Source organism: Odontesthes bonariensis, chromosome 12, assembly GCF_027942865.1.
Source record: "Odontesthes bonariensis isolate fOdoBon6 chromosome 12, fOdoBon6.hap1, whole genome shotgun sequence".
Classification (NCBI taxonomy): domain Eukaryota; kingdom Metazoa; phylum Chordata; class Actinopteri; order Atheriniformes; family Atherinopsidae; genus Odontesthes; species Odontesthes bonariensis.
Genome location: NC_134517.1, coordinates 30,757,268 through 30,767,214, shown reverse-complemented (window position 1 = coordinate 30,767,214; position 9,947 = coordinate 30,757,268). Strand labels below are relative to the sequence as shown.

At 40.6% G+C, this 9,947-nt stretch overlaps 2 protein-coding genes across 2 annotated transcripts; both read right to left on the bottom strand.

The window, feature by feature from the left end:
• Positions 1-399: 399 nt before the first annotated feature.
• On the bottom strand, positions 400-1,347 carry LOC142396022 (olfactory receptor 10A3-like). Its single transcript, XM_075478565.1, has one exon. The coding sequence runs from the start codon at positions 1,345-1,347 to the stop codon at positions 400-402; it is 948 nt and encodes a 315-aa protein (XP_075334680.1).
• Positions 1,348-6,946: 5,599 nt separating this feature from the next.
• On the bottom strand, positions 6,947-8,497 carry LOC142396021 (olfactory receptor 51L1-like). The gene is made up of 2 exons (XM_075478564.1): positions 7,955-8,497; positions 6,947-7,351 (listed from the first exon to the last, which is right to left on the bottom strand). Exons 1-2 carry the CDS (start codon positions 8,495-8,497, stop codon positions 6,947-6,949), a joined length of 948 nt encoding a protein of 315 aa, XP_075334679.1.
• Positions 8,498-9,947: the final 1,450 nt, after the last annotated feature.

Sequence of the window (9,947 nt, the reverse complement as noted above, 5' to 3'; positions counted from 1 at the left end):
CTCAACTTAAATCCCTTTTTATTAGATACATGTCCTATTAATATAGGAGGAGTTGTGTGTTATGGGAACTTACCTAATATAAAGCACTTAAAGGTGACTTGGAATGAGTCTTGACACCAAAGTTGATATTGTGGACTAAATAATAATGCAAAAATGGACTTGAAAAGGCTGAAAAAAAATATTGTTCTGTGTTGATCTCACAAGTAATCGTGGCTGAGAACAGAGTTCTAATGCAGAATTGGCTTTTTTTTAAATTACATCAATTTTGTATGAGTTATTAAGGTTAACAGTGAATATACATGTGTGATCTGCACAAATTAATTACAGCAAAATTCCACGAGCACATAGAGTGAATAACAGTGAATCATAAACTTCTCCCTGTGCATGCTGTGATGTGAATTATTTACTGGGAGTCCTTTTGCGAACAGTTAGCCGTGTAAAAATCCCTGTTTTGATCTGCGGTAGATTGAGTCCATAAACTAGAGGGTTAATGATGGGGGGAATGATTAAAAACTCCAGAGACAAAAAAACAATGAAAACTGCATCAATTTTATCAGCTTCAAGACGACTCAGTGAAAGCTCGCAGAACACAGACAAAGAAAAGTTAACAAATGTCACCAAGTGGGGCAGGCAGGTTCGCAATGACTTTCCTCTGAACTCAGACGAGCTTTTTCTGCAGATGTGCAGGATACGCAGGTAGGTGTACAAGACAAAAAACAAAGGGACAAAGACAGTTGTTGTTGCAGCAACCCAACTTGCTATGTTGTTCACACTCGTATCCACACAGGAGAGCTGAATCACCGGCCAGCTAGTACAGAAAAGTCTGTTCAGTTTATTCCCACATAAAGGTAAGCTAACAATGATTGAAAGACAATATCCGCATAAAATAACAGGATAGAGCTCTGCAAATATTATCAAACACATCACCATCTTAAAAGTCATTTTACTGTGATAGTGTAAAGGCTGGCAAATAGCTACAAATCTATCATAGGCCATGATGCAGAGAATAGTCATTTCACATGCTGCATACACGTAAATAACAAACATCTGAGTGAAGCAAGATGGACGTGATATTAAATGAGTGTCAGACAGAATGTCCATTAGAAGCCTGGGGAAGAGGCCGGCTGAGCCGGACAGAGAATTAAAAGACAGGCAGCAGATGAAAACATACATGGGCTGATGCAGGGACTTCTCCAGGCAGACTGTCAGAATAATCACAACATTAAAACAGATTATAGTCACGTAAATAAGCAGGCACAGACCAAAGAAAAGATACCGGAGGAGTCCAAAGTCTGTAAATAGTGTTAACTGAAAATAATAAGAGTTCAGGCTGCTGTTATTCTCCATTTCAGCACAAAAGCAGAGCTGGAAGAACAGAAGTGAGAGAGGTGGAGGATTAAGAAGGTGAGAGAAACAAGTTAAATGAGGACAAAATTGTAAATAGGTGATAAAAATTCTGTGACATCAGGGTATCCATTTAAGGTGCAAACGCTCCACATTTCAAACAGACACATCTGACAGTATTTAGAATACCGTAGTAATATTAAATAATTATAGAAGACACATTCAAAAAGGACACTTGGGTGGAGGAAAGCTGCAGGTGATAAATGAACAAACAACCTCACATTTCTCATTGAGAGAGTTTCTGTGTAATAAACAAGTTTCTGTGTAATAAACAATCTCTCAGTCTAATGAATGAAGACAAAATTAATTTGGATTTTAAGGCTGGCAAATGACAAAGTTGCAATATCCAGTAGTTACATATATTAAATTAAACAACTTTTAAAAAACAGCACATGTATCAGCCAAGAAAACACACAAAATCTCTGGTCTGTCACAGTAATAAAGACATAAACACATGCTGGCATCAGGCTCTGCATCAGTGTATCTACAGTGAGCTCCTGGAGAAATGCACAGCCCTCTCCCCTTATTATCTAACTTTAAACCTGTTCTGCTGTTCCACTGAGAACGGTCACATGAGCCAGAAGAGTCTAAAGCAATATGTGCTCTAATTATCACCAGTATCTGACAGCAGTTTGTTATTCTGTAATCTGGTGTCATGCATTAGTATCACATTACTAACAAATCTGAATGTGGTACAGATATGCAGTTTTTCAGTCTCTGTTTCTGATTCACTGTGTTGTCTGAGAACAGACAAAAAAAACGTAAATAAGATGCTTCTGAAGGATTTCAGCTGCATTAAAATACAATGTATGAAAGTGGAGAAAGTAGGAGAGAAGCAGATACCCACTGTTCTGTGGCATTTTTATCAATAGCCTAATTATACATATTTCAACAAATATTGTGTCTATACATGAAGCTAGTTCATAATGTGAATTTTTCTCTTTTGAATAGTTATTTTTGCTAAAGTATTTCTTATCTGATCACTCGATTAATTGATAGAATAATTAATAGAACGCTCAGTTATCTACATAATCATTTGCTGTAGTCCTAGTTGCTGCATTTGGGAAGTATACTGCAAAGAGCTACCCAAAGATATTGGATAATGAATGTAGTAGAGTTGGACTGTAGGTGTGGAGACTGTAGCTAACACCCTGAACCATGCATGAGCTTAAATTTACGCTATTGTGGCGTAATCACTATTAAATTCAAAATATATTACATTACAACCTTGTTTGATGGAATGAAATTATAAATAACATGAATCAGTCTCACAATGCTACTCAGTAGTTCTCTCTTTAATTGACCCAGTTAAAATAAATACAGAATATTTATTGAAATATTAACCAAACATAGCATTGGCCAAAGCATGAATCTTAGATTACAAGCAGATAATCTGAGAGAAATATTTAACCTTCTGAGTATGAGTATGGAGGTGACTCATAGGCAAGAAACTGGGAAAGATCACAAAGCTGAACCAATTTAAGGGCTCTAATTCTAGGCTACATGTAGCTTAAAGGTGAGCAACTTGGAAGTTGATCAACGAGTACCAATCTCAAAAGACCAACCATAATACCCTCAAAGGATAGAAAGCAATGGATCCTACTTTAAAGGACAAGACCGTTTTTTTGACATTGGGCCCTTGATTTCACATTATAACATAATGTTCTACTCACCCCTGCTTGTTGTTGGTAATTTGGAGCTGTTCCGAAGATATTCGAGAGGCGTCTGGCTGCTCTCTTGAGATATTCGGCCATGAAATGGTTTCCTATGGGCAACGTTATACAGGCACAAACTATGCTGTTTATAATTTATTAATTACTGTACACTAGCACTAATAACGTGGAGGTGCGTCGCTTCCTTAAAAAAATCCGGGTTACTGTAATTTTGAATTTTTGTCGTAAAGTCTGTGTGTGTTTGTCTGTGGGCTGTCTGTGGTAGTAGCACGATGATGACGTCAGTAACACCCACTTTACGACAAAAATTCAAAATTACAGTAACCTGGATTTTTTTAAGGAAGCGACGCACCTCCCCGTTATCAGTGCTAGTGTACAGTAATTAATAAATTATAAACAGCATAGTTTGTGCCTGTATAACGTTGCCCATAGGAAACCGTTTCATGGCCGAATATCTCAAGAGAGCAGCCAGACGCCTCTCGAATATCTTCGGAACAGCTCCAAATTACCAACAACAAGCAGGGGTGTTATAATGTGAAATCAAGGGCCCAATGTCAAAAAAACGGTCTTGTCCTTTAAGTTTTAGCAAAACACACATTCCCAGCAAATATAAATGTTTTTAATGCTACAACTTAAATGAGATAAAAAAAAAGTTAAATAAATATGCAGTCATCCAGTCATCACAGCATAAATTCTCCTCTAAATCTCCTCTTGTGATGAATGTCGGATTCACTGCTGTATTGGAAAACAAATTTCCAGAGAAGACAAAGATAAGTCCTGTGTGTCCCTGCCTTTCTCTGGCTAGCACTAATTCACATCAATGTGCTGGTTAGGATATTTTTTGTACCGATGCTCACTGCCTGATGTAAAGCAGCAAAAAAATAAAACACATGATGATGTACATGTGCTACTGTTTCTGTTTATAACTGATCATTTATCCTTTACTTAAAAGCAGCCGCTGTATTTGGGCAGGATTGGCAGAGCCCCGCCTTCCACACCCCAACCTTTCTTTTATATATAAAATATAGATAATTATAAATTATAAATAAAATATTTATTTCAACTTCAATCACAGTGGGAATCGTATTACAACAGATTGTGGCTTGTGACGGACTTTGCGAGTGGAATCTGTTTTTATTTTCGCTGAAGTATAGCCTACCTCCAGTGTGGCTGCTTAACGTTAGATCTATGGCCACTGGCCAGGGCAGATGCCTGGTCTGCTCTCAGCTAAGCCCGGCCCCGCCGAACTCTCGAGCACATTCTACCAATCAGAATCACTGTAGGCCCCTACGTAGCATAATATCATGAAACATTTAGCGTGCCTGTGTAGATGTTATTGGGGCAGGTGTATGATCTGCCCTGGACATGGAAAGGACTCAAAGGGTTTAAGAAATATTACTCCGCCCATCTAGCCAGTGGGAACTTCAGTGCCGCCAAATTCCCCTACAAACTTGTTGGATAAAACGGATAACTATGTCGGATTTGATGCAGGATATTGGCCCTCATTTATCAAGCCGTCGTAGAAAGCATCGTAGATATGAGCGGAGAACTCGTCGTACGCAGAGGCTCAAATGAGATTCACAGAACATGCGTACCACACCAATCCCATCGTAAGACTGAGCGGTTGTTGATAAATCCGGTGGCCGAAATCCATCGTAATTATCCTAATCACGCCTTCTACAAAAGGGGGCTGAGAGGCCGCACCTCTAGAATATGCGACATGGATAGACGAAAGGCGGCAAAGAAACGCAACTACAACGAGGCCGAACTTGACACTCTCACAGCCCAGGTGGAGAAACACCGCCTGGTGCTGTTTGGAAGTATGAAAGCTGGCATAAAGAGCACCCAAAAAACGCGCACTTGGAAGGAGATCGCCGCGGCTGTCAACAGCGTTGGCGATGTAAATCGCAGACCGGACGAGGTATGTATTTTCCCCTACTGTGATGGTCAATAAAATGTGATAAACTCCAGATTAAATGAAATCTAAAATTGAACGATGTTCTTACTTTTTCTCCAATAAGATCAGGAAGAAGTGGTCCGATATGAAATTGGCCACAAAAAAGAAGGTCGCAGCTCTCCGACGCAGCATGTCACAAACAGGGGGGGGGGGGCTCCGATCCAGGTTTGGATTTGAGTGCCTTGGAGGAGAGGGTGGCTGGCCTGATCGGAGCTACGTCCTCATCGGGCGTGCCAGGGGGACTTGACACTGATGCGCCCATAGAGCTCGAGAATGGTAAGAATGACTGCACACCCAAGACGTTTAAATAAAACAGTTGCTTCAATTTTCAACACAAATGAGGTTCCTAATCAAACTAATATTTTTCATTCACAGATGAATCCGAAGTGGCATCCGGGCAACCTGACCCGCGCGACGAATACGCGGCCCGTCAACATCCGAAGCCTCTGCCTCTGCCCCCCGGTCTGCAGCGTCACACCGGCCAGCCGTGTTGACCACAGAGGTCCTAGAAAGACAAACAGAGATCGTGAAGTGGATGATGGCTTTAACACACACCATGCAATCTATCGACAGTACATTGAAAGACATAAATGAAACACTGAAGTCACAGAATAAATGCTGAAAGAAATCGTCGTTCTCCTTTCTTTTTTCCTTGAATAACAGAATGCTTACCAAAAGTCAGAATCGCTGAATAAGTTCCTCTCTCCTCCTGAGCGCTCTTGGCTGTGCAGGCTGGTGGTAGGGATCTCTGGGTACGGGGTCCTCTGGATGTACATCTGGAAATGGCACTCCCTTTTTTTGGGCAATGTTATGGAGAACCCCGCATGCAATAATAATATTGCATACCTTTTTGGGCGTATATAGAAGGATTCCCCCCGCAGCCGAGAGACAGATCCACCTGCCCTTTAGGAGCCCTATACACCTCTCCACAGTGCCACGCGTGCGCGTATGCGCAGTGTTAAAGCGCCTCTCCTGTTCGGTGTGAGGGTGCGCGGTTGAATAATGAGCCATCACTCTTCCAATTACGGAGTTGTACTTGTTTAATTTTTTAATTTATTTAATTTGCGTTTATGTTTATATTTATGTTGAAGTCAAATAAAACATGGGCCTTCTTTGAAGTGGTAAGTCTGTAATTTTAACCTAGGGATTTGTTGCGACTCATGAGGCACGCACTAGTGACGCTGCTGTTTATGTATGCTATTGCAGTCACCGCAAGTCAAAATGGAAAAGTGCGTACACGGCCTCAGACCTGTCGTGGCGATTTCATCTTTCCTGCGCTCACGATGGATTTGATAAATGCCAACCTTTGCGCAGAAAAGAACGTACGCACGACCTACGCATGTTTTTCGTCTTACGCAAGTTTGATAAATGAGGGCCATTGGCTGTTTAATCCGGATTCACGTTTGTGGTAGGTAAAGATTTTACTTTATAGTTGCTATCTTACAAAGTTTAAGTGATTGTGAACGAAGTCTTTGCAAAATGGGAAACTGGGAGTGATTTAATGAAATATCTTAGCTTGATGAGCAAAGCAATGTTGAGACAGTAAACAATGTGTTGACAGCTTCGTACATGTACAGTAGGTTACTTGTCTGCTAGCTTTGGTTGGAGCACTGTCGGTGTGTGTGACATGAAGCATTTTTCGGAAAAGGCAAAAAAACACGAGTCCAACAAGGCGCATCTGAATTGTGCCATGAAATTAGCCATGCTAGGTAATGCTTTGTGACAAGTTTCCCTCTAATTGAAACGTAGGCAGTATTAATTCCTTTCACAAACTTTCTCTTCGCTCATTTTCACGTGGCTTTTGTGTTTGTTGTATGGCAGACTTTTATGCGAGTGTGCAAAATTAGAAGTAAATTCAGGAAACAGTAGAAAGTTGAACTTTTACAGACTTATCCTTCTGCATAGTGTGTCTTTAATTATTAATGTGTATCACCTGTCTAAAAAATCCAAAAATCACAGTTTTGATCTGAGGCAGTTTGAGTCCATATACTAAAGGGTTCAAGATAGGAGGAATGATCAGAAACTCCAGAAACAAAAAAACTATAATAAAGGGGTTCATTTCATCATCTTTCAAACGATTTAGTAAAAGCTCGCCAGTAAATGACAAAGAATAGTTCACAAATGTCACAATGTGGGGCAAGCAAGTTTTCAGAGCCTTTACCCTGAATTCAGATGAGTTTCTCTGTGAGACCAGCAGGATACGCAGGTAAGTGTACAAGATAAAGAACAAGGGGATAAAAATGGTTATTACAATAGCTATCAGACCTGTTATACTGTTCACACTCGTATCCACACAGGAGAGCTGAACCACAGTAGCCTGGCGACGCCATCCTACGTACTTCCGCCCAAAGATTTTGGCTCCGCACATAGTCTGGCCAAATCCCCCTACCTCGGTTCGCTCAGTGTTTTGCCAATCAGCAAACAGTTGCGAGTGGTGACGCAGAACTCACGCGCGGAGTCCATTGTAGTCCATATAATTGTAGTTCAAATGCAGCGGAAATAAACATGGCGACGGAAGAACGCTAGAAGCTATCCATGAAGTTGTCTCAACTCTGGAGATCATTACACAATTAAAACGAGAGCAAGAGGAATGCCTCTTCAATTTTGTTAGTGGCAAGGATGTCGTAGCTCTCCTTCCAACTGGCTTTGGGAAAAGTTTGATTTATCAAATGGTACCGGTATAATGAAAGCGGATGTGGGAAGCGTGATTCGCGAGCTAGAGCCTCGCGAGAGTAAGCATGAACCTCGGCGCATAACCAACGTCATTTCTAAACATTATGATTGGTTAAGGGAACTCCGTTACTCCAATGAATTTAAGTTGCTGGGGAAGGTCCCGCCCTCCATGGAAACGGATTCCTCTTGGGTTTTCCCAGACTGTTTGACAGAGTCAACAGTCGGCTTTCGCCCAGGCTAGAACCACAGGCCAGTTTGTACAGAAAAGCCCGTTTAGTTTATTACCACACAAAGGCAACAAAATAGTGAGGGAAAGACAGAAGCTACATACACATGCAGGGTAGACTGCGGCAAAGGTGATAAGACGAAACACTACCTTAAAAGTCATTTTACTGTGATAGTGTAAAGGCTGGCAAATGGCTACAAATCTATCATAGGCAATGATGCTGAGAATAGTAATTTCACATGATGCATACATGTATAAAACAAATATCTGAATGAAACAAGATGAACGTGATATTAAATGAGTGTCAGACAGAATGTCCATTAGAAGCCTGGGGAAGAGGCCGGCTGAGCCGTACAGAGAATTAAAAGACAGGCAGCAGATGAAAACATACATGGGCTGATGCAGGGACTTCTCCAGGCAGACTGTCAGAATAAGGACAACATTAGCACAGTTTATGATCATGTACATGAGCAGACACAGACTAAAGAAAAGATATCTAATTGGGCCAATGTCTGCAAATAGTGCCAAGTGAAAATGAGAATTTAGGCTTTCGTTGTTTTTCATGTCTGCACCAGAGTGCAGCTGGAAGAGGTGGATCAGGGATGGATCCAGAGATTTAATGTTAATTCAGTGATTAATCTAAATAAACTAAGATATATGAATCAACAAACTGACATTTGCACTTTCTGAAATATGAAACAAACAAACAAATTAAGATTCAGTGATTGGTGAGGGAATAGAAAAGAGGTTCAGATACACCCTAAAACATGAAAAATCCACAAATGACGTTTACATTTTCATGGAAAAATAGAAATCAAGCTTTTTGGATATGAGTGTTAATTGTGCTTAAAAGAAAAGTTGTGAGAATAAGCTCATGTATCAACACAATAAACTGTGTATAAAATAATAGTCCTAATAAGCTAACAAGAGCATAGAAAAACAAAAAGCATCCATCAGTTTACGGAGCGTTACATCTGAGAAATGCAGCAGCAGCCTCCTCCGATCAGACAGTGTCAGCTGCTGAACTTTTAACCATGTTCTGATGTTGTCCTGAGGGCAGTCATATGCACTAATAGGGTCCAATGGGAGATAATATGCATCCTTACCTGATCAAATATGCTCTATCTTTAAGTGTAAGGTTTTACATATCCAGACAAAATAAGGAAAAACCATCTGGTCCTTACCGGCTCTTTGATAAGTGAACAGAGTGTCAGATGAACAACACATGACGAATTACACAGTGTCATTATTTACTGAACAAATACTAGGCCAAAATGCACCTTCAGGGCCACAGATATTTTAAGCACAGATTGTGTGCCATAGCTTATTGGTCTTACATCAGAATATGCACTAAATTCCCTTTTGTTGACATGGAAACGGGAGGAAACAGCAAGATGTTAACTTTGTTAACAACACCTCTTACATTTTTGTACAAAAACGTACAGAAACTCTGAAATTGTATTGAAGGACAGAGTATTTGAGAAAGCTCTGAGAGATACAGAGTTAAATTCCTCATACTCCATCACAGACAGTATTCCTGGTTTTTAATGAGACTCAATCGGACCTCTTTGTTGTTGGAAGAACTTTAAGAATAAAGGGGTTATCGTGAGTTTGCCCACACATAGAGGTCATCTTTCAGAAAAGTTGCTCACTGAACTATTTGTCAGGAAAGGGGAGTTCATTTACAAACAACAAAACTTCTGGAATAATGTCCTTTGGAAAAAAAGTGAGCTCAAAATGGAGTTGTTTGGACACGATACACAAAACACAGCATCTGTCAGTTGTCAAGCATGGCAGTGGAGGGCTGATGATTTGGGCTTGTTTTGCAGCCACAGGACCAGGGGCCTCATGTACAAAGGGTGCATATGCACAAAATAGTGGCATACGCACTTTTTCACGTCAACGATCGAATGTATCAAGAGCGAAAAGACCGTGGAAATGTGCGGTGCCTCACGCCAACTTCAGGGCTGGCGTACGCACTTTTCTACAGCTGTTGATTCTTTGGCGACACCTA

What these genes read in the sequence shown, in the direction of transcription:
- LOC142396022 (XM_075478565.1), bottom strand. Translation starts at nt 1,347, where the DNA reads ATGGAGAATAACAGCAGCCTGAACTCTTATTATTTTCAGTTAACACTA.
- LOC142396021 (XM_075478564.1), bottom strand. Translation starts at nt 8,497, where the DNA reads ATGAAAAACAACGAAAGCCTAAATTCTCATTTTCACTTGGCACTATTT. An exon ending in TTTTCTGTACAAACTGGCCT is followed by an intron (nt 7,352 to 7,954) that starts GTGGTTCTAGCC and finishes TGGCGTCGCCAG; the next exon opens with GCTACTGTGGTTCAGCTCTC.